This window comes from Poecilia latipinna, unplaced genomic scaffold, assembly GCF_001443285.1.
Source record: "Poecilia latipinna isolate Pla-1442-1.1 unplaced genomic scaffold, P_latipinna-1.0 Scaffold245, whole genome shotgun sequence".
Lineage (NCBI taxonomy): Eukaryota > Metazoa > Chordata > Actinopteri > Cyprinodontiformes > Poeciliidae > Poecilia > Poecilia latipinna.
Window position 1 is genome coordinate 412,413 of NW_015112861.1, and position 25,473 is coordinate 437,885.

Here is a 25,473-nt window from a genome sequence, read left to right on the forward strand (position 1 = left end):
ATCGGTGATCGGTATCGGTGTATCTGCCCTCATGGGTGATCGGTATCGGTATCGGGAGGAAAAAACCTGATCGGCACATCCCTACTCATTATACCATGTAAATCTGTAAAGAATAAAATAGCATTACGGGATAGCATTCTCCAGAACAAACTCAAGAAAAATGTTTCTAAATTTACCGGATGAATTTACTCTAAGCTTATGTATCAAAATTAAAATGATAACCGCCATAAATAATATTACCAAAACTTTAAATACTTAAGTTAATTATTTATTTTTCTCTATGAATAATTGTTTTTCTGTATTGTAACAGACTTCAAACACAATATGTCTGACTCTTTAAATTCATCAAACCTTATCTATTACCTCACCACTTTGACTTCTTCAAAACTGCAGAGTGGGATTTGATCTGAGAAACATGCTGATCAACCGAATCTGATGCAGATCATAAATGCTGATCACGGTGCAACGGCATTGTACTTGTATTTAAAGCCCTCAATGCATCTATAGAGGCTGCATTAGGATCAGAACACAGAGCTTGGCCCTGTGGGGATTTCCCCTCAGACAGGGAAATCACATGAAGTCTGTCACAAATGTCGTGCATATTGCTGAGATGAATCCTATGAGTTGTAAGCAAACACCCTTGGTTCCTTAATCCCAGTGGCAAAATTTCAAAAACACACATGGCTCAGATTTTGTCAGATCGATAAGCATGATGTGAAAGGACAAACTGATCCATTATTATGGTTTATGGTTGCACATTTATTACGGAACTATGATCTCAAAGGGACGGCGATCATCTCGAAATAATCTGCTGAAATGCTGTATTAATACATGAGAATTAAACACTTTCAAATGGTCAATTACCACTATGCTCGCTTCGAATAGTTTACATCAGAACATTTACTGCTATGACAAAAATATAAATACATAAAGATCCTGACGTAAAGGAGAGGCTATGAACCCTTTAATAAAATCTAAAGCACAGTTAAAGATTCAAATCCATGTCGGATTGATATTTACATCATTTTTTTAATTTTTTTAACATACAAACTTGCTTTGTTTATGAACTGAAGTACTTTTCATGTTTTGGAGTGGCCCAGCCAGAGTCCCCACTTTGATCAGAATGTATGAGCCTGCAAATTAAAGTAATGGCAAGGAGACCTTTTTACAATCAAAAACACCTATGGAAACATGTAAAATAATGGAAAATGATTCTAGAAATGTTTGAATGACACTATATTAAAGACAATTCTTTTCATAGATTGGTGGAAGAGGTAAAAACATATTTTATCAACCTATTATTAGCAAAATAGTAAAAAAAACGTTTTTTGTCAAAATTGATGGTCATTTTACATTTCATTTATTATTTTTTGAGAGAGAACTGTCTAATTTGCTGCAAGAAAGAAAAAGAACATTTTTGGTTGAATGAAACTAAATTTAAGTCTACTATGGGTATGAATAATCATGAATAAAACTGCAAAAATACAGTGATAATTCTAGTTACCATACAAATTCCTCAAGACTTGAAATTTTTCATATTGTGTATATGTCACATAAATTAATCTTTAACCCTATTTTTAATCATGTATGTTAACTAAATGTTTATTAGAATGAAAAAGTCCAACATTATTCTGGAAGATATGACACACCATCGTTTCTGAGAAAAGAGTATCTGAGAAAAAGATCTTGTTAATTTTAATTAATAATAATAATAATAATCAATTTAATTTGTACTGCACTTCTCATTAGCAAAAATCTCAAAGTGCTACACAGTGCAACTAAAATCATAGATAAAATCAACATCATAAAAATCATGTGGAGGCAGAATAGGCTTGCTTAAATAGAAAAGTCTTTAAGCATCTTAACTATTGTCTATCTTCTGTTTATGGGGGCTCCTGTCAATCTCAGTCACATTTTTTTTCATGAATGTTTGGACTGAATTTAGCTTTAATCATTTATCAGTGAAAATGTAAATTTTAACATTACTGTTGCCCAGAGACATTTGATGTTGGACTAAATAGACAATGTCAGGAAGAAACATTGTACAACAACATGAAAGACATCATCATTTAGGACTGGTACACTTAAGCTGCTTCTAATATATCCATCAATTGATGGATGGTGTGACACATTGGATTTAGCAGTGATAGTAAGAATCAACATGTAATTAACACCCCCCACCTTTTCATTATAAAAGGAGAGAGAAAATCTATCATCAATCACTGCTGTGATACGTTTTAATTATCTAGCGCTCGGGCGAGTTTGCACAAAGTGAAGCACAATTGTTGCTAGGACTCCCTAAGTGACTCTAGTCTACCCACTTATCTGGTTAAACATTTAATCGGTTCATACCTTTTGAATAATCCTCTGTGGCAATCTGATAGACTTGTGGCGAGACTCACTCACCCATTACGGCCAGAGCTGTGCCTTTGGCTAGCACCCTCTTTAGAGTCTCCAGCACTTCCAGCCCTCCGCCGTCCAGATTGCACCTGTTGATTGTGCCATTGGCCGAGCTTATCCAGTAGAGCTTGTTGGCAGTGAAGTCTATTGAGAGACCTGGGAGAAGTATAGGTGGAGAGAGCAAACCAAGTTTTCAATCAGTGCACTACAAATTGCCGAGATGTAGGAATGGACATCACAAAGCAGATAGATATAAGCAACTTTCAAAGGAAGTTGGTTCCACTAGCATTTATTTAACTGTATCAAATTAAAGTGGGACTGAATACAAACACACAGCATTTCAAGCAGATTTTTATGAGTAAAACAGATTGGAAATCTTGTACCATTTCCCTTCTTCTTCACAATTAAGTGTTAATTTTTATCATGTAAAATCTAAATGCACTTTAAAGGCTGCACTTTTACCACTTTGTAGGTGACAAAATGGTAATAATGTCCAATGGTTATGTATGCTTTTGCAAAATGCTATGTTGTTATTGGAAAATGTACACAAGAAAAAAGTAGAACAGCTCTACAGTGGCAGCAGCCACAGCTGAATTATCAACATATATTTTTTTTATTATTTTACATTCTGTTGTTCCTATGCACCTGGTTAGAGTATGACTAATAAAAATGTTTGTCTCTCCTCACACGTCTACGTGGGGGATCGTTCAAAAAGAGCTCCAGCTGGCATGAAAAATGAACAAGAATGAGAACTGACTGCTTTTCAATCCATTTCCTGGCCAGCTGATGGGTTTTTTTTTTCCCCTCCAAACAGTATCCCTGTTAATGTTTGGAGCTGAAAGCAATTTCAATTGTGTACCTCCGGACATCTCACTGTCTCGCACCATGTGTTGGATTTATGTCTGGCAGATTCACAGTCACAATGCATCATTAATTTACTCTTGTCCCCAGGTCTACCCCATAATCATAAATGAAACCAGTGAAATACAGAGCATGCTGGTATCTCCATGGCTGACAGGCCTGGGAGAATGAAGAATTGCAGCAGAGACAAAGCTGTTCTGTGTGACAAATGAAAAGTTTGACCTTGAGCTATATGTAACAGCAACTTCTACAGATGAAGACCAGCTGATTGTTTTTGCATTTGCCCATTTAACCATGGATTAAGTGACGTTTACAGTCAAAGAATTTGCTTGCTTCTAATAACAGCCGTAGAGAGCAAAGCTCTCATAAACAAGCTGAAATGGATAAAAATGAAGTAGCAATGAAAAATCACTGGACTTTTATTAAACATCATCTCTGTGGCTTCACAACATGTTGCCACAAGACACTGTTGTACCAGTTAGAAGTTCACTGCAACATCTAAATTAACGCTAAACGAAATTGTACAAATTATTTCCCATTACGATGAGAACTAATATCTTACAATAGCTGCTTAGCATACATTTCCATATAATTTAAAGATGCTGGGAGTGTATCACATTCAATTTCCACTCTTTCTGGCTCTGACCTATTACAGAATTAAAATAATAATCTGGATGATATTACACCTTCAACAGAGATCAACCTAATGGCTTACAAAGCACTTTCCAAATGTTGTGGTAATATTCAAAATAATCTCTCATTAAATAAATATTAATTTACAAAACACTTAAATCCTCTGATCTATTCAGCTGACAACAAAACACATTAGGGCTGCCATAATTCCTTTAGAAAAACTAATGATGTTGATTATAATAATCTACTGACATTGATGTTCTTCGAGGACACATCATTTTTTATGGTTTTATCTTTTTCATCTTCTTAACATTTTTAGTAATTTATTTTCTTCTTAATTGCTGTTGCACAGAAAGTCCCTTCTCTGCAGTCTGCAGCAGTTCATGTGCATGAGTGTCTCTGCATGTGTGTTATTAAGTCGGCCGCATTCAGCTCAACTCATTGGCTGTCTCTGTTTGCACAATATTTCAAAAGAAGCATGGCAGATTTTGTTATTTTGCGATGATCTGTGTTATAACAGCTTTTCAAACATTTCAAGGACCACAGTGGTCTAAATAATGTCAGCACTTTGAAATATGTGACAGTAAAGGGAGGATTTGGATGCTCTGAAAAGTTTAATTAACAATCGAAGAAACATCCATGGACACTATCAATAAACAAACCCAGAGGCTAAATAAAAGTAAACAAAGATAAAACTTACAAACCACGTTTTTTTAAACTTCTGAAATTCTGTCTGCTGCATTTATCAGTAAAATGTTGATTTATGTAATTACATTCTAACAAGACTCAATCAATTTATTAATTTATTGTGTGATATTTTTTGTAGAACTAATATGTTTGCAGAGGATTATCACGTCACTGTCTTACATCCTATCAAACATGTCACAATATAAAACACAAATGCATTAGTGATCCTTGGAAAACTGTTCGACCACATCGATGTCCATTAGCCCTAATTTGGTCAACTATATTCATGCTAAGTGAGCTACAAGTAAATAAACAGTTTTGGTTAATTAACCGTATAAGCTTCCACTGACCTACAGGATCCTTTTGATTCTGGTGGAGGACTTTGCTGTTACTCCCATCCATGTTGGCCATGTTAATGGTGTTGCCATCTGTCCAGTAGATTTTCCTGCATGACAGAAGAAAGGTGACTGGTAGTAATTCGGTTAGGTACTAAACAACATGAAGCTTACAAAAACACATCATCTTAAAAATCCTATTTTCTTTTTCTATTATTATTTTACATATTTATCTGCACAGATATTTTAAAAATGTATGTAATAATGTCTGGATAGCCTAGCTTTGAACAGCAAAAAGACAGAGCAGTACGTTGAAAAATGTAGAAAAATCGAACCTTTAATGACTTTGTTTCAGGTAAAAAAAAATGCAATTTCTATTTAACAAGATTACAATATGTAACGGAATAATTTTTTAAAATGTATACTTGACATTTGTTAATTAATTGGAGTGTCAAACTTTAACTGGAACAATACGGTGTTGCTAGACAACATCAAAATTAAAAAAAAAAAAAAAGAAAAAGAGCTGCTAAGCATGGCGCACAATCTGTTATGCTGTGGATCTATTTCTCTTCTCATGGGATGAGAACAGAAACAAAAAATGGAAAATTGATTCTGATTGGGTCTTTTAGCAGAATAAATATCCAAAATCATAGTCCAAATGAATAAAAATTGTTCTACAGAAATAAAATTAGCAATTTTTTATTGTAAGTTAAGATCAACAATCTACATCCCAGTAGAAAACATGTGGAGAGTACTGAACAGATTTTTTTTTTTAATTTGTCTTCACTAAACAAATAGACGCAATTTTAATTAAGTTTAGATTTTTCCAAATTCTTCAGTCTGAGATTCTGCTGTGGCAGTAAAAGATGAATTTAGAAAAGGCCATTTTACACACCATCACCAGGAGTGCCAATAAGTGTGGAGGGATATGTAGAAGGTGTTTTTTTTTTTTCCAAAAGAGCTTTGATCTTCTTCTCTTCCTTTTGTACAAGTCAACTCTTTGTGACACTATACAGTGATGGTGATGCACCCATGAGATGCACACACTACTCTAATCTACTTACCCTTTGGCAGGGTGCACTACGAGGCACCTTGGCTTGTCAATGCCGTGGATGATGGACGTCTTCAGGGACCCATCAAAGCGGGCCACATTGATTTGTGACTCGTCATTTTCCGAGCTGACCCAGTACAAGTTCTTAGAAAGCCAGTCTAAAGCCAGACCCCGACAGTTTGCTATGTCTGACAAAAGAAGAGCATGAGAAACAATTATGCTGTGTTGTACATAGTCAAATTATTTCTTGACTAGACTAGACACACAGACGCAGACGATCTTAGATTGCATACAAATATTTGTTGCATCATACGTTTTTGCAAGTTACATCTGCAATTACATTGATTACTATAAATAAATAAATCTCACATCTGGTTTAAAAAAAAAAGCATGTATGGAGTATTACTTTCTCATTTGGTTCTTCATTCAGAATTTCCACAGAGAGATTTTAGAAGACTCCCTGGAAGACTGCCTGCCCCACCTGAAGAAATGATGGTCTCCAGCTGGGTGCCGTTGATGAACACCCGTTTGATGGTTTGACTTTTGATGTCAGCCCAGTAGATCCTCTCCTCCTGAGCATCAAAGTCCACTACTGTGACATCGTCAATGTCTGGCACCGTCAGCGCCGTCATAACGTTCATGTAGGGGTTATCAATGTCAACACCACGGATTTCAGAGCGTCGCACATACAGAAGAAACCTTTTCAGCGCTGGCGAGATAATAAAACAACCATTTGAGAGTCTTTTGAGGATTTCTGTTGTGAAACGCAGGTGAAGATCCACTAACAGCCAAATGTAAAAGTTGTCAAAAGAAAGAATTAAAGTGTAAAAGGCAGCAACTTACATTTTTACTTGGACAACACATGCTGAAAGCGTGAAAAATGAGGAAGGGTGTTCTTGCTCACCAAAGCAGGATTGTTTGTTGGCTGAAAGCTTCATGAGGTGTGGACAGGTGCATGACGCGGTGCGGTTGTAATTGATGAGACACAGATGTGAACAGGGACCACGTCCATCATTCTCTTCGCAAGGGTTAGAGGCTGATGGGGAAGGAAGGAGAATAGAGAAAAGTCAGCATAAAGTGAAAAGGAGCAAGGGGATTTTCTGGGATAATTACAGTTTTTGAGGTGGTCAAAAGGAATTTTCAACATGGACGAACATAAGTTAGATTTAAAAAAAGCAAGGATGGTAACTGTTATGATTCTAATATTGTTTTACAAGCAGGAAAAAAAGCACACAGCATTGTGGCTCTCAGACTTAGATGCTGTTGAATTTACAAACGTTATGGACCATTCATTGTTGAAAAAAAAATAAATCTTAGCTTTTTATTGTTTAACAATACAATGCCATAATATCTCTTGTCGTTGTGAAGTACTTTAGTTATTGAAAAGCTAGTTAAAAGATGTAAAGTCCTGCCAATCCTGGATATGACGATGAGTGTTTTAAGACCGACTTCACAAATACAGCATATAAAGAAGAGGATAATGCATTGCTTTGATCATCTCAAATGCGAACTGGAGATGATCAAAGACTGCTAGCATGAGCAATACCGCTACATTTCAGTGCATTTCAGTAGACATGTTCTAGTTTCAAGTCATTCTACACTCCACTGCCAATTGAAAATACCCAATGGCACAAAATCCAATTGAATCATTGCTGACTGACTTAACCCAGATATGTAGTGATCGTCATAATTTATTGAAGCTACAAAGTCTTTCACTTTTAGAAGGTTTATTGGTATCTGTTTATCTTCTGATTATGCTACACAGCAACTTTTTAAAGTTTGAATCATGCATTAGCCTACTTCTTATACCTGGTGTTATTAAACACAACACCAGGTAAGCTGTCAAGTCATAAAATTGCTGGGCAAACAGTTTTTGACTGTACGAGAGCAATATGTTGATCAGAACAGTCAACATACCTACAAGGTAGTGTTTGAAATGAACTAATTATGCTCATTATATTGAATGTCTTGGCTAAAACAGGTTTAGCACATATTTATTTTTATTTTAACCAGCTCTCTTTACTCAGATTCAGCTCATAAAAGAAAGCAAAAAATATTGTATTTGTATGAGTCAATTACAATAATTTGGAAGTAAAGACAAACAGATTCAAAGGTAGCATTAAGCTAAAGTGGCTTATTCTCTGCATGAGTACTATTTTTCAGTCAGGCACCTGCTGGTTGACTGACGGGTCAAATGAAGGCAGAGGCAGAAGCTAAAACTAATTACATATGGCTTTATTTTGTAATTGCGTTATGAGCCCTGCATGAGACTGACTTTCACTTTAAAAGACAGCGTGTCCTACATCAATATCAAGTGACTCCACACAGTTCTCACCTCGTGGTTGCCGGCTGGGATGGAAGATCTGCAAGTCGAAAGGTTGAGCACTTGTCTTCTGGATGACAGTGACGTTTTGACCTGTCCACTTATTGGCTCTGGCTAATGTGTTTGTTCTCCAGTCTGTCCAGTAGACATTTCCACCAAAGAGAGACACAGCAAAGGGATGGGACAGGTATTCATGGCCCCTGAGGATTTCTATGACCCCAGTGCCATCGTAGAGTGCAGAGAAAATGGCATCGGAGCTGTTAAAGAAAAACCAACACCATATCAAAGTTTAAACTTCTGCTTTAAAGTCCTTAAAGTACAAGATGGAGGGAGATCAAAGTGAAACCTTCCAATCCACTGATGGAACTGGTAAAATGTTCAATAGCCACAGAGTGGCATTTTTTTTAAAGTCTATAAATATTGCATGTCTTGCATAATTTAATGCCCACTAGGAGAATAAGATGATAAAATTTCCTTTGGTGAAACTTTTGCGGTATTTAATGGCATATATGAATTAAATGGTTAAGATTTTTGCACACAATTTGAAATTACTAACCGTGCATCTGTCCAAACAATCCTTTTTTCTAAATGATCCAGTGTTAGTCCATTAGGCCAGGCTCCAATCTCCATATCCTTAAACACAATGTGTCTCCCGCTCCCACTCATGGAAGCAGCCTCAATTCTTGGAAATGTTGCATCCCAGTCAGTCCAGAAGAGAATTCTTAAAACAGAAACAAGATGGGGGCTGTTAGCGTCTATTCTTCTTTGCGGCTGCTGAAGATGGAAAGCATGGAGGTACTGAATACAATTAGAGTTTCTCATCATCATGCTCGTCAAAGGATAGAAAACAGTAATTATGGATATGTTATTGCATCTGTGTTATGTAACACAAACAGCAGTCCTGATGACTGCCCAAGAATCGCAGTGTTCCAGTGAAATTCTTAACCATCTATGACAAGTAAGCAGGTTGAGTTTTTTTAAAACAATATTTTCCTAACAGGGGTGTTCTGATCACAGCTTTATAAAATCATTTCTCTTGGACTCCTTGATTAAGCTTAACTACTAATACCATTTCATGATCTCCGATGGTCTACAGTTTGAGATTTTGTCAGCTGCATCCACAGAAAGCCACAGGGTCACAAAAATCACAACCCAATAAAGCATTTATGTTTTGACAGCATAGCAGGTTTTCTGTTTATTATACTTGTTCATTTATTACATTGGTACACTTTATATGTCTCAACTTTAGCCACCCGCAGTTATTTTGTCTCGAGTAGAGTCTAATGATCACATGGCTTTTCACAAAGATGTTTATTACTTACAGTAGTGCTAGTAGGGTTGCCAGATCTCATGCAACATGCATCTTAAACCCATTCTGGACTCATTCACTTTTAAAGCTGGCTAAGGAACTTCAAAAGAAAACCAAGGCCCCATGTATCACTAACAGTGTGCAGCCTCTTCCTATCAGAGAACTGTCCATTCACTGTCAACTAAGTCATCCAAAATTAACAAGAAAATGGGTGTTCAAATTTAAATCACATACTGGCGACAACAAAACCGTGTTGGGAAGAAATATATCTGTACAGATCAATAGGCTTATTCACTTGATAAGACCTCAGTGATCAATCACCCACTCCTTTGAGTGGATTCAAGTAATACGATTAGAATTATTGCCCCGTAATGGAAATGCGCCTTTAGGTACCAAAAGTACCCATTAATCCTACTCTCTACAGTCATGAAATGTAGTCTAGTCATCCTTTCAAATGTGAACAAGTACAAAAGGAAGAGTGTGTGAGCATATAACTCATTCCTTAAAAGTGTTAAATTGATTTTTTGGGATGTCTGGGTTTTGCCAACGGCTCCAACCACTGGCTTTCAGACGAAATTAAGATAATGTAGATGCAGTATCTAATGAAACATTGTTGCAACATTTCAACAGCAGAGAAAAATAGTTTTTTTATAAAAGTTCCCAAAATCTCATATTTTGAAAAGGTTCTTTGAAGTTCTTATCTTTCACATCTTGCTGAGAATAGAATAGAATTCAATCAGGCTGTAATTGCTAAATCAATGGGAAATATGTGTTTAATAGTGAACTAAAACTCTTCAAACACTCACATTTAAAAGTCGCACATTAAAGAAGGTATGTAATAGCTAGCTATAAAAACACAAAAATCTAATCAGCAAGACATTCATTGAATTATTTTTGTGTGTATTTTATGAAATAGGTCCCATTTTAAACACCTTACATCTGAAGGTTTCTAAGAGACAAAAGGTGGATATTATTATCAATATACCAGGTGTGGTAATGGTTAAAGGAAGCAAATCAAAACCTTTCTGAAGGGAAACACAAGAACTCAGACTTATCCAAGCTAAGGGAAGGGCCAAAAAAATAAATAAATAAAAATTATACAATTTATATCTCAAGACATTGAGGCAAATTCATAGTAACATTGAATCTGTAAAACAAACAAAAATCTATACATCCTGCAACAGGTCTAGACAAAATTAGTCATGATTATTAAGGTCCAACTCTAAGCACTATTATAAATAAACCAGGCAGGCAATGTGCAAAATTAAGAATTGAAGCAACATTTTTCTTTGTTTTGTTTTGACCACAGTCTATACAGAGCATAAAAACTGAACATTATACTTTAATGGAAGGTTATACACTGGTATTCAACCCTCTCTCCCAGGTCCAATACCCAGCTCAGGGAGCCACAGTCCACTGATAACAGTGATGTTATGTATCCAAGGCAGAGGACTAGCTGCAAGGAGGTGACATCAGGTTACAGCAGCAGCGAACACCATCATTTTCCTTGCCCTACTTACACATCCCTAAATCTTTAAAATCTTTCTCTTACATAAAGAAGAAAACCAAGGAAGGAAAGACAGACCTAATATCTTGTACAACACATTCCTTTCAAATCTGTGGCTGCTGCTGGACAACCTGCAGAATAGATTCTAACAATATTGCAAAGGTGCCACAAAAAAACACCACAGCGAGGTTTTTTAGGTTGACAGTCACTCAGTCCAGGACAGGTTGAGCATCAGCCCTGCTGTGTCAAACCGTACTTTGAAGAAGTACCGGGACAGGGAAGCTGATGAAATATGATATGGATATATCTAAGTACAAGAAAATGTACTTTCAAATTTGTTTTAAGACGATGCTAATAAGAAAAAAAGTTAGACCACTATACAATTCACATCACTGTGCCTCATTCCAATAGGTCTTTTTTTCAAGCTGGAACTCTAGTCTTACTAACTGTTTCTGGCTAAGCAATATTTGGTGTAGTCCGTCCTCTTTTTGCTGACAGCAGGGAGAATAAAACGTTTGCTGTCAGACACAGATGGCTTTATAAACAAGCTCCTTGTCCTACTCTGCAGGGGAAATGAGGGCTGAATTTTAGGAATTGTACCAATAGGGGACCAATTCAAAAAAGGACAAGGTATTGCCTTTGCTTTTTATCCATAATAGCTGTAGTGTCGAACAACAGAACTTTTATGGAACAAGAGCAAATGAGTAGTAGATTATCTGAAAGGGTTGAAATGGTATTGGAGTATTTGCTCCATGCAATTTTGATGTTTAGAAAAAAGAACCAATGCATTATGTTTAATGTATTCTATAAGACCTTGACTCCAAATCTTACGTAAGAAGCAACATACATTGAAGTTCTCATGTGCTGAATTATTTCTGGTGCTAGCAGCAGTGGGAAAAAACATACCCCTGTCCTGGGTCGAGAGCGATGGCTCGTGGATGCTCCATGCCTCCCGCGATCAGAGTGGTCCGCATTTCTCCGTTAAGCTTGGCTACCTCGATCTGGTCCAAATTGCTGTCAATCCAATAGAGTTTCCCTGTAATCCAGTCCACAGCCAGGCCCTCTGGGGTGGCTAACCCATGCTGAACAACCACCTCAATACCTGCCACTCCTAAAACAATATTGACAAGACAATAACGTGACTGTACTGCAGTGACTTTGAATGAATTCATAGAAGATGGGATGCAGGGGAATGCTATCCATCAGATAAAAGAGTGTTGGGAGGTTGGATGTAGCCATTTGACAATGGGGGGAAACCTGTCTGGTGTTTTATGAAGGTTTCTTAAAAGAGTAGAATAGACCAAGCTGAGAGGTCAGTTCTGCAGCTCCACAGACGGAGAAAAACTACCATTCACAAAAATACAAAGAGTACGTTCTGATTCTATTTCAAGGACAGATAAAATACCACAATACGGGTCTTTTGGCTCAATATTTTTCAGCTTGATCATGAGGATAAAAATGATATGAACTTCATGGGAGTGAAGTGCAGAACTGTGAAAATGTACTGCCTCCTTTAAAAAAGGTTTTATGTTTTTTTGTCACACCAAAGAGCTTGAATTCATTAAGTACATTTTACTATCACATAACAATAACCTGAATAAATACAAAGAGCAATGCTTAAAGGAAGGGCATACTACCCAAAATCGAAATGCTCACTTTGTACATCATAATTTAAATGTGACTAACCACAAAAACAGAGCTGAATTTCATGAGCTGCATACTGTTAGAACTGCAGAATCAAGAAATTACATAAACATAGCCTGTTTGACAGCATGAAGTAGACTAAAATGATCTAAATGCAATACATAATGTGCCTTTCCAAAGAAATTCAAGTACAGATTAGAACTGCTTTATAGTCTGGAAATAAAACGCCCCTTTGATAAAAGAAAACTTAATTTTAAAACTTCTTAAGTGTCATAAAAACTAAATTCTGTAAATGTGCAAAACATTTTTCATTGTTATCTGTAAAGACGTAAGAATATATATGTATCTCTGTTAGCGTTTTGAAACTATGTTGCGACAATTCTAGAGAAAAAAAAAATCATAAAACATGGATTTTTAAAGTTTAGACATAAAAGCACAGCCTCTTTCAAGTACATAACAAGTTTTCATGTACATCGACGCCCTTGTGTGTGCCCCAGTGCATACCACCCGTCTCCGAGAGCCTTCCTCTGTAGATCTTATCTTCCACCACGTCTGTCCAGTACAGCAGGCTACGGTTAAAATGGAAGTCCAAAGCAATTGTGTTCCTCAGTCCTGGCACCAGCAGACTGTAGTCTCGCTTGTGAAGGTCTATTCGTCTTATCTCATGTCGGATTGAGAAAATGATGAAAGCTTCAAAAGGATCTAGTCGCAGAGAGACACACAAAAAACAACCGCAACAATTTTTCTTATTTTTTCTTTTTTTTTCTTTTTCCAAAGACACGATACAGAACATCAGGTGGCGAACACAGAGATTTTCGGACTAGATAACAAATTGTGCTTGTCTTCTCTGGAATCCATCATGTTGCAATAAACAAGTACACTCCTTTTTATGCAGATAGGAATTCAGGTTTTGATGGGTCCAACTATATAAATGCAGTGCGAACTTGTACTAAAATTACCTTGGAATAAGACATTTACAAAAAAGATGGAATCAAAATACAAAAAAAAAAAGGAATGTTCATTTTATGCAATATACATATATAAATGTATGTATGTGTAAGGCTTAGATGTTCAACTGTAGATCATTTTAAAGGTGTATTGCTTTGTTGGAGGATTTACAGTCCTAGCTGCCACAGGCCAAATGCAAGTAATTACAAAACATTGGCCAGTTTGCAATTTAAACAGGCAATTTCTACCAGAAATGCACCTGAACCGCTGCCAGACTGGTGCAAATAACAATACTAGAAGAAGAAAAACTGAGTTGTTGAGTGACATTCCTGGTGTAATGCAGTTGGTAAAAAAAACAACAACAAGAACAAAACTTTTTGTTAGGAAGAACTTAAGGATGATCTCAAAGTTTTTGTCACTGCCTCCAAACGAGCCATGTTGACGGATTGATCGGTGTGTGCTGTTTATCACATCTTTGACTTGTGTTAAAGAATTAGAATAGACAACTGGATGAGTATCGTTTTGCTGTTTAAAAAGTACCTGTTGAAAATAGCAATCTTTAAACAGGTATTGAACATACTTTCTAATAAGTCCACACTTTTCTTTTTTAAAGAAACAAATATTTCCACCTGTGACTAAGTTGTGTTGTTTGAGGGCAGCTGGAAAACCCCAAAAATCTAGTTACGTTTAAGACATCAGCTCTGGACCAGCTCTGTTAAAATTAACAATGTGATTTTACATTGTTATTGGGGAACATTAATAAAGTAGTAAAAAGGCTAAATTTATCTCTGATGATTAATTCTATTTATCATATTCTCCTGTGTAAGAAAGCAATTTGTAACTAAATCAGTATCCATCTGATTTTTTATAGGAATGTTCTAATTTAAAAGCAGAAGTTGCTTTTTTTATTTCTTTATGCAAACATATTTTTTAATACTATTTATTCCCAGTCTGATGGCTTGCGTAGTAAAAATGATTTCAAACATATTTCAGCAGTTTAAACCGCCATGTGGTGCGCATTAATATTCAGCAATTTCAGCCAAACCAATTTGTTGCCAAACATATGAAAATAATTTCCAAAAGAAGTAGATAGATACAGTTGTACATGCAGTCTTTTGAGGAATGTGTTTTGCAGGGGCTCAAAAAAGTTGCTAAATCTTACTGCAGGTTGATGATAAACATATTAGGCCTCCATGACTCTGCCTGCAGTGGTTTGTTTCAATCAGGAAGATTACTTCTACCTTCAGTGTAGCTCCTTTTCTTGGAAATGTTTGCTCTACCTAAATTCAATATATGACACCCATCTAAAACGCAACTACTTATAAAAACATATATTTTCAAAGCAACTTTTTTGTAAGCCTCATGTTCAAAACACTTTTAAGGCAGCAGAGCTGTTTGCACACAAATATAATGAAAGCAATGTCCTTACTTTAGTCACTTGTTAGCAAACCAGCGACAATGCTTTCAGTGAAAAGATTTGTACAAACACATCTTTTATCACTGAGATGTGAAAAGCAGAGAAAGAACATGTGTGCCTGGGACTTCACAATGAATCTAATAACACCTTCTCCAACGTGAAATTGTGATATTAGTTTGCATGCAAAGACTGATGTTTGATTAACAAGTAGAGTCCCAATCAGCTTCAAACTAAAAGATGGTGTATTATTTCCGGGTGTTAATGTATGATTAGAGCTGCAACTGCTATCCATCCCGGAGTGCAAGACAGAAGCAAGTCATCAAAATGGGGTCCATAAATCAGAATGTGACAAGCCAACAGCATCTGCGTCCCAATTGTATTTCAAGAGCTTTCTAGCAGTCTCATCAAATGGATTATCCAGTAGCAGCAATCAGTGGAGCAGACTCGAAATTTTTGATGTAAGGCAAAAAATGTGAAACAAAAATTTTTGATAACTCATCTGTTTTGGGGATAAATATCTTAATAGCCAAGTAAACCATCAAGCTTTATAGTTTAGGAAGACATGTTTCCCTCAGTAAGCATCAATGCATATAACAATGGTAGGACTCATCATCACTGTGGTGCATCTTTAAATTCTGAAATAATTTAGTTCAACCCATTCTAAATCAGCATTCATTTCTGCGCTCACAGTCACCTCTCCACCTTTTCAGCACTCACATGGCCAAACAAAAAATGTGTCTGTTCTGCAGTTTGACTTGAATTGTTTTGAAAAACCGAGTGCATTAATAAGTTTCATTTTTTATAAGAAACAGGATCAGATGTTGACCAGTTTCAGTTCAGTAGTTGACCTGGCTGTTGGAAACTCAGCACAATCTTTTCAACTGAGTTGTTAAAAAAATGAAGTCAGCAGAATCACAAAAATGTAGGAATGGAGCAGAGTCGCCCCGTAGTGGCACTACCAGCTTAAAAGGAAGCTAGTAATCTGGAAATTATCTATTTGTCTAAATTAAGTAAGCGTTGCCTGCTGTTGTTGGGGCAAACCTTTATTGAAAGTACAGTTGGCAAGCTGAAAGAATGGAGCAGAATATGCGTGAAGTACTGCAGGCTAGCTAACCAAGCTAAAGGTGATGCTAATTAACCACCTAATATTAGCTTGCAGCGTCACTCAAAGAACAGAAGGGCAAGGCGAGAAATATTACTTCCATATTAGGTGCGTGTTTATTATACAGTACATTTTACTCAAGCCTTCCAACTGTGAGTCCATCTGTTGGAAATTGTCTTAAAACTATCTAATTATGTTGTGGTCTCAATCTTTTAATTTATTTCATTACTTGTGACTGAAGTGAAACTTACTACTTGGTGTTTTTAAATATGTCAAAGCCTATGTATACATCGAAGTGCAACATGTAACTTTGTTTTTTTTTTGGGTTTTTTTAAAGCAATAGTAAAACCCAGTTGTACAGTGATTGCTCTGTCACACACATGCTAGGTCGCCTGCACTCCAAATGTAAATAATTAATGACCACTCAAGGTAGGAAAGCGAGAAAAAAAAAAAAAACATTTTTGAGAGAAATCTGATTCGGCTAAGATGTGACAGGTGACAGCATGACAAAAAAATAAAGATAGGAAATCAAACACAACTGTTAAGATTTTCACAAAGCTAATATCTGCACTTACAAAGAAAACCTACAGAATTAAAGCTCATAGAGACGCCCTAACATAAAACTCAATTTTACAACAGAAACAAACACAAAGCAGCAACCGCATAGCAACAAAACAGCCAGGGGCATCATGAAACAAACATTAAAAAGCAAGCCTCTGTTACCTGTGCTGTGACAGCTGTCTCCATCTGCATCGAGTATCCATCCAGAATAACAGGAGCACTTCACCGTGGTCTTGTACTGCTCACACACCTGACTGCACTTCAGGTGACGGCTGCAGTAGTCCACTGCCTCGCATGTCTTGTTGCTTGAATCCAGGTGAAGTCCAGGGGGACAGGAACACACAACTCCTTTCCCCGGTGCCACCGTGCACTGGTGACTGCAGCCCCCTCTGGCTACGAGACACATGTCTGGAGAAAAGAGACAGGTAAGCAGTTCTCGGGTAAACTGCCTCAGACAGAATAAAAACTGAATTCTAGAAGATTGGGAATGTACTTGTCAATGTTTGGACTTAAATCTGAGCTCAAAAAGCTCAAATTTTGCTAAAAGTTAGCTTATATTCCTTAACACATAAAAAATGCAGGTTTTCATAAACTCTTAATATCAAGGTTTTGATGGGTTTTGGTAACATAACCAGTTATAACGTTTAGGCAATAATTGCTTTGTAACATAAGAGCTGCTTTTTTTAAAAAAAAAAAAAAAGAAAATGACATATAGCTGTATTGACTCAGATTCTATTTATTGGATATTAAAATATGATTTAAGTGTGATGGAAAATAAAATAGATGAAATATGTAAGGGTCAAATACTTTTCCACAATACTCTAAGTCTCTGACTTTCCCAAAAATAAAATAGAGAAAAAACTGACCCGGGGTCTCTTTATACGCCTTAATTAAGACCGTATTTTAGGATGGAATAAGATTATCCTCTCTAATCACCAAGAAAAAAAGATTTCTTGTCATGATTGTTACTGCGAGGTCTGAATCATGCTGAACTGGTCTAAATCAAGCAGACCCTTGAGGTTCCACTGAGCATAAACTAATAGCCTAAGATGAGCCAGCAGCCCACTTTTTGAGCCACAATAGCACTTCAGGGTCCTGCAGGAGCCCACTGAGGATTGGTTAGCAATGCTCTAGAAAATGAACCTCGATGTTTACACTACTCACTTTAACAGATTAAATTGCTACTGATAGTCACATGAGGGCATATTTTTGGTCTCTCTGAAGGCTTTTAGTGCACATTTGCCATTACCAGGAAGGAAGATTTTCTTTATGTTGTGTCTTGGGTCTCAGAAACAACAGATGCTGGTAACTTGTCAAGCACCAAGCTGCTGTGTGTGGAAGAAGGGGAATATAAAAAGACTGTGCTGGGACGCTTTCAGCAATCCGAACATCGTTTGAGAAAGAACAAGACAAACATTTTAAATAAGATATTGTTCAAGTCACACATTGCCTACCTGGAAAATGGAACAGTTCAAATTAAATTTTAAAGTTACATTGCGCAGATATTATTTTCACCCTGGGAGGTTGTCTTTTTACAGTGGCTTGCAGAGTATTCACAAATGTGAAACATTTTCACATTGTTTCAAGTTAAAACCAAAGCTTGTATTTTTAGGAATTATGTCTGATGTTGGATTGTAGCTAGAATGCCTTAAGATGTAGTATTTTCTTCAGCGTGCAAAAACACCATGTGTGGAGGAAAAGCTAAACATATTCATACTACTTATGGTGGAAAATGTTGGTGGTAAAATCATATTATGGGAATACCTTTCTCTACTTGACTGCTGATGTTCATAAACTGGTTCTGCTCAATCTGACTGACACTGAACTATTTTTGCAAAGAAGGATAATCAAAAAAAATGGTCTGTTAGCCTATCACATAAAATTAAAGTTTTATTTAGAATGAGACAACTTGAAAAAGTTGACTAAGTATTACAGCTTTTAAAAGGCTGAATGCTTTTGTTCATGTTTACGCTCTGTAGAAAATTGAAAATATAAAAAGTTCACAACTTAGCAGAAAAAAGAAACTTTTTCTACTTTCGTGTCAACAGATACTTAAATGTGTCGTTTTGCTTTCAGGATAATGCACAGAGCAGTGAGGGTGCATCGGTTATTTTACTTGGCTACTGTTGACTTGCCAGCAGAGCTAAACCCATCAGACACCTTTGGGATGAATTGTAATGCAGCCTGTGAGCGTGATTTAACAACAGGCATTGAAAACCTTGGTGAGAGCCTTCCTGGGGCAGTGATGGATGTTACAACAGCCAACATAATCAAGGTGGTGGAAAGAGATTTTCAGTAATCACCTGTAAAGTTTGCTATTCCCAATTCTTTCGGCAGAGTAACTATTTAAGGAAATTTTTCACCTAAAGGGATGTGAAGATAAGATGCAAAACGATAAGACAAAAAAAAATAAAAAAATACCACAGATGGGTCCTTCATCCGAACGGTCAGCACAGTCGACTTTGCCATTGCAGATCTTATCAGGCGTCAGGCAAACCGAGCTTTCGTTGGCACAAGGGTACTTTGGGGGCTTGCAAACAGATGATTCGCAAGACTCTTCATCGGATCGGTCCTCACAGTCAATGTCTCCATCACATACCCAACTCTTTGTGATGCACTTGCCTGTAAAGTATGAGAGGCTGAGGTTAACAGAGGCAGTTCAAACTTAAGCGTCTCAGGTAAACATCAACTTGTTTTCCTAAACCTGTTTTAGGGTTCAGGCATTTATTTCTGTGCTGAACTTACTTTTCTAAACTTGGCCCATTTTCTGACAAGAAACTGCTTGACGTTTTAGCTTTTCTCTAACTATAGATACTTAAGAGGTTTAAAAAAAAAAAAAAAAAAAGGATGCCGAGGCCATGCAGATTTTGAGTTTAAGTTGTCATTGTTTATCGTTTAGGCGTGATCTCACTTTTAACATTTCATTTTGTACTTGTGGGATTATAGCCAGATAACAATTGTGTAGTTAAATAATTTTAGCTACAAGTGTCTAATTTTATGTGAGATTGTATAAACAATCAAACCTTTCCATCTTTAAAGTATGAATGAAACAATGGAAGGAGGAGTGAATGAATGGATCCAAGTGAGTTGGTTTGTCATCAATACTAAGGGTTGTTTGGACACCAGAAAGCATCATTCATTTTTCCAACCACGGAAAAAACGTCTGCAGAAGTTAATCTTTAGTTAATCAAAATCAAAACATTTTTGCAGAAGACTTTCCATCAGTGCTCATTACTGGTTTCTTTTACACAATTAAAAGGTAATGATTCCTTACATGTTGTTGTAACTCAACTCAAGGTACTCTATTTTCTAAGAACGGGTAAAAACTTTATTTTTCAATGTGGATTTATAAATCTAACATTTTCATTTCCAGGAGGGTTTTTACACATCCCATTGTCTTCCATACAGAATGATTCAGATCACCAAACTGATTAATATCAAATAAGCATAATTTGCATAAAGAAGGGTGTGCTTTCATTTACTCAGGGAAAAACTAGATTCCAACCAATATCTGTTTTGGTCACATCTGCCAAATTTCAATCTACAATATCACTAAGACTTTTTGGAAAAAAATTGGTTGACTAACAAGACAAACATGGAACGTTTTAGAAAGTACACCTGACAAAAAACTAACGGCAAAAAACGTCATGCTACCAATCAAACATTGTCTTGTTGCTGCGGCGGCAACAAGATATTTTGCCAAAATTAATGGGGCTGTGAAAACTCCACAAAATCCTGAAAAAGGATGTGTGAATGACCGTCCATCACTCTCTCATTCTTCCTGCAATGAAGTTAAATCAAAACAATTCTTCAAAGAACAGTTGGTCAAAAATTCTCCACAGCGTTGCAAGAGACACATTGTTACCACCAATGCTGGTTACTGTTGCTGTCTAGGGTCGTACAAACAGTTGTTAATTTTAGGGGCCAATTACTTTTTTACAAGCAGCCAGATGGATTTGGATAGCTTTTTCACCATAATAAAAAAACATAATTACAAAACTACATTTTGGATTTGCTCAGGTTATCTTTTGCTTAAAATTGGTTCAGTGATCCGAAACACTTAACCGTGACAAAAAAAAAAAAAAAAAAAAAAGGATAAACCAGAAATATATTCAGGGGGATAAATACTTTTTCAAAGCGCTGCATGTAAAACTCCACACTGTTTTACCCAAATTGAACTTGAAGGTTTTTGCATATTGCCAGTGAAAGCACTCATCTCTTGTGGAGAGGACAACAGCACCAGTGCAGAGAAGTGTGACACAGTGGAATTAGAGTAATTAATAATTGTGTGGTCTAATCAACCCGTCACCATGCAGCATAGCCTCTGTTCTTGATAAAAGCTGTCTGGGGAGAAACAGCAAAAAGGTGAAGGGCAAAATTCAGAGTTAATTCTGGCCTTACTGCAAATACTTGATATAAAAAACATACCAAGTTTGAATAGATGGACTCAAAACTGCCTAGATTAAAGATGTCCTGACTGTGGGAACAATAGTTAGTAACACAGAAATAAAAATAAATTAAAAAGAAACTATGGAAACAAGTATATAATTTTTTTTGTTTAATATAAAATAGGTGATGTTGACAACAAATGAAGAAATGGGACGGGCCAGGGGAAAAGTAGGAGCAAGTTGCCACAGAATAAACAAAGAAAAATAAGAAAAAACATACATTTCTGATAAAATTGTGAAAGCTCACATTTGTATGCACACCTTTCCAGTGGGGTGTGGGGTTATTGAAAAGTAATCCAAATGAACAGCCTTTGTTACCACACCCATGTCGATGATCAGTTTTGGGGACAATTTTTTTCTGAAACTTTGAGGGTTTTTTCCTCACTGATCTGGTTTCCAGAATGCCGATATTTAAATGGGCATATCTCCTTCATTTATATATATATATATATTTTTTTTTATGTGTTTGACATCACTGCAAAGCTTAGAACACACACTTTCTGAATCTGTAAATAACTCAAAGCGCCCCCGGGAAGATTTGTTCCTAGCTTTGTCTTGGCCAGTCACAAATACTTGGATTTCCTGCTTTGAGAGAAGCTGGCTGGAGAAAAAATGATCTTAAGTTTGCTGATATCTTGTTACATTTTCATTGTGATAGTTTGACAGTTTGTAGATAAACGCAAAAAAAAAAAAAAAAAAAAATGGTGTTATACAGGAACACGGTAAATCTGCAAGCCTTTCAATCTAAGAATGAATTACAAAGTGCTTCATAATGTTAATAGATTGTAGCCTGGACATTTACGTCTCATTAGCTTTGTGGAAAATGTATTCAGAAATAATTTTTGATGAAACCATAAATAATTTTTACATTGCATCTATGTGCCAACTCAGCCTGTATTTCTTATCAAGTTAATTTGCTATTTTAGTTTTCTTATTCTTCCCTTTTAGAAACTGCTTCTGGCCTAATGCTTCTGAGTTTGGCAGTGTCTATTTTCTTGAGAAAGTAATTGAGGGCGTTATTGGCATTAATTAATTTTGACACTATCTGATATTCTTTCCCACTGAATGCAGTCTTGCCTTACAATCTTTGTGCCTAAGAGTGTCTCTTTCCTGTACAGAGGAATTAATGTGACCAATGCTTTCTTAATTTTATTTGCTGTTCTTGTTCTACTTTCCCATAAATAAAAAAATATTCCTAACCCAATGCTTTGACCCGCTTCTTCTTTTCTACATGACTTCTTACAACTTAGCTGGTTGCCGACAGCCATTTATACTTATACTGCTAGACAGTAATTCATGTTACAAGGAAGTGGTTTCTCTCCACTGTCGCCTCATACGTGCAAATAATTCTTGAACATTTTAGCTTTTAGTATTAAATGCCAAAATGAGCGTGATGTACTCATCTTTCAATGTAGTTAAACAATATGAATTTGATTAAATGATTGCCTTGAACAGGAACAAATTGAATTGATTTGAATTCCATTTGGACCAAGATTTGCAATGATTGGACTTGTTGTCTTGTGAAGGGCCTTAAGAGGACATTAATTCTGAATTGAAGCTTTGTTTTCAACAGGATTAATTTAAATTAAATGCAGTTTGTTTTGTCTTTTTCCATGCATTGCTTAATGAATATTACTTAAATGAAGAACAAGGACAATATTTGGTAACATCTGAAAACGTAAGATTAATTAATTGACCAATAACTACCCAGCAAATACAGCTGTTGTAGTGCAGTTAATTTTTTTTTGGATAATTTTTACTTCTGAGATTCCATTGACAACCTGTATCTTTGCAGGTGAACTTGGCCTTCGGGTCACACATCCTTTTGGTGCCCTCGCAGTCTTTCTCATCACTTCCGTCCTCACAGTCCTTGTCTCCATCACATCTCCAACGTTCAGGGATGCAGGTTCCATCCTCAACACAATGGAACTCATCCCCACTGCATTCAATCACAGGTGGGAGCACTGGAACAAAAGTAATCCAACAATTAATGCTTCACAGTTCCACTCAGCAGCATCACAACGCTGAATCGCACAACAGTATTTGGCTTGTTATTTTTGTTTGTTCGTTTTTTTTTGTTTTGTTTTGTTTTGTATTTAGAAAATATTCTTTTAACATTTCAAAAGATCTATTTATTGTCGCAGCCTTCTGTTTATGGGAAGTAGTTCAATTCCAAAGTTTGTTCGAGCTAGCTGCTTTGTTTAGTAGTGGGTTACTAGGTCAGCAATGGAGGATTTATTGAAATATAAAAGACATTTGCATCATTGTTCTGTTTAATAATACGAGCATGACAACAAGTTCCCACAGGATGTTAATATTTTTACTTCTGTTTTTCACATAAAAGAGTTCTGAATCACAACATGCCAAGAAGATAATGATTTGAGACATCTATTGTGTGGTTTAGGTATTAAGTTGAAATCACGATCAATCATTTGCTTCACTAAAACCAAAACCTGGCTTTTATTTTCTCCGTCCAAACAACAAAGATGTAACCTAATCTCTTTCAATCCACTGAATAGACGCAGTGAGGATGGAGAGCGCAGCAGTTTATTTCAGAGTAGTGTGATGAATTATCTCCACATTTTAGTGACAAGCAACTGAGCTGTGGTCCTTATTCTAGTGTTGGATTAGCTCCATGTAATAATTCGATTATATAGTTCAACTCCCATTGGTAAAAGGTCTAACTATAGCTTTCTTTGCACAGTCAAACTTAAATAAATAAACCTAATCAACCCAGTTTAAAGAGAAACAGACATTCTTACATGCAGGTCCACCTCTGCAGGTTGTGTTCTCATCGCTGAAATCCCCACAGTCATTGTCACCATCACAAGCCCAGTCTGCTGGAATACAGCGCCCACTGGTACACTGAAACTGAGTGTTTGAGCAGGTCTGCATGCAGCCCACTTCATCACTGCCATCGCCACAGTCATCATCTGCGGACAAAGACAACATTCACAAAGAATATCAGAGGTGACTACTCAATGGGCATACTTGTTAACGAGAAAACTGGCTGATTAGTTGCGCTCACCTGAATCGCAGTGCCACTTGACACTGATGCAGCGTCCATTTGAGCAGCTGAATTCGGTGAGTGGCTGGCACGTTGGGAAAGCTGGGGAAAAGGAGAGGAAAAAACTATTTGTCAAATTAAAGAGAATCCAGCTTGTATGAGTGGTTGTCTAGAAATACTCTAAATTGGCATTGTATGCTTTCATAATTTTAGAAAAAGGACGGTTTTCTGACCTAATTTGCACTGTGCTTCTCCTAAATTCAATTTACCTACAAGAATATTCCTTAAGAAATGTGTATGATGCAGACATTTGTATCATATGTGGTTCATAACACCGTAATCAATATTTCATATCTGGGTATAGAGGCTAAATTTAGTATTAAAATAGCTTCATGAACCAAACTTTTATTTGGATGTTTTATTTCAGGGGTGAGACTGTCTTTGCCTGAGACTATTGTAGGGTTTAAACAGACTAGTTCAACTCAAGGACAAAACACCAAAACACAAGCTCTGCACAGTGTGCTACATGCAGTCTGCTGCAGCGATGAATGTTGTGACCTCTACATTAGGGACACAAAACATCAGCTACGCAACACAGAAGAGACACCTAAATTGCGTGGTTCATCTTCATCTCTGGGATGAGGGAAACTTTTTTGAAGGTAACGATATGCATGTTTTGGACATGGAGGACAAGTGGTGTGTGAGAGGGCAGTTAAGCATCCAAAACCAACTCTAAACAAAGAGGTGGCCTTAGCTTGGAGCTTCTTCAATGTTACAGTGCAGCCTTGAGTCATTTACGCCTTCTGAGATGAGACCAGATGAACTCACATGTTAGCATGATTAAGGGATATATTTGAATCATTAAGTGATTCGTGTGAGCTTAATGAACCTATGGGTGTGACTGTTTTCACTACAGTTTATAAGCGTGACACTTCTAAGTCATGTTTAGAAGAAAAGTAGTGTTTTGGATTATGGTAAAACGTTCAAGAAAAGAGGAGAAGTCCAGTTGCCTTTCATTTTAAACCCTTTGGATCACAATGTCTTGGGTGGCTAAGAATCTACACCAACATAGCACCACATTAGCTTCATTAATCACAAATCTTAAATCCACTGCAAAGCATCGACTTTGTGAACCAAAGCCCTCAGAAAGCTAGGGTAGGGTTCAATTAGCAATCAAGAAACAGCTCATTAAAAATGGAAGCATATTTCTCCAGAGTATATGCATATATATATATATATA

General features: G+C 36.5%; 1 protein-coding gene across 1 annotated transcript in view; it reads right to left on the reverse strand.

The window, feature by feature from the left end:
• lrp1bb (low density lipoprotein receptor-related protein 1Bb) overlaps positions 1-24,335 on the reverse strand; it is a gene marked incomplete at its 5' end in the record, with an annotated part of 155,067 nt that extends 130,732 nt beyond the window's left edge. Inside the window, 14 exons of the mRNA XM_015032561.1 lie at positions 2,407-2,556; positions 4,932-5,026; positions 5,981-6,155; positions 6,449-6,676; positions 6,872-7,003; positions 8,303-8,547; positions 8,847-9,011; positions 12,013-12,217; positions 13,255-13,452; positions 16,941-17,186; positions 19,200-19,400; positions 23,008-23,190; positions 23,989-24,159; positions 24,255-24,335. Of these exons, the coding sequence (XP_014888047.1) occupies positions 2,407-2,556; positions 4,932-5,026; positions 5,981-6,155; positions 6,449-6,676; positions 6,872-7,003; positions 8,303-8,547; positions 8,847-9,011; positions 12,013-12,217; positions 13,255-13,452; positions 16,941-17,186; positions 19,200-19,400; positions 23,008-23,190; positions 23,989-24,159; positions 24,255-24,335 (2,475 nt within the window). The remainder of the gene's footprint in view (positions 1-2,406; positions 2,557-4,931; positions 5,027-5,980; positions 6,156-6,448; positions 6,677-6,871; positions 7,004-8,302; positions 8,548-8,846; positions 9,012-12,012; positions 12,218-13,254; positions 13,453-16,940; positions 17,187-19,199; positions 19,401-23,007; positions 23,191-23,988; positions 24,160-24,254) is intronic.
• Positions 24,336-25,473: the final 1,138 nt, after the last annotated feature.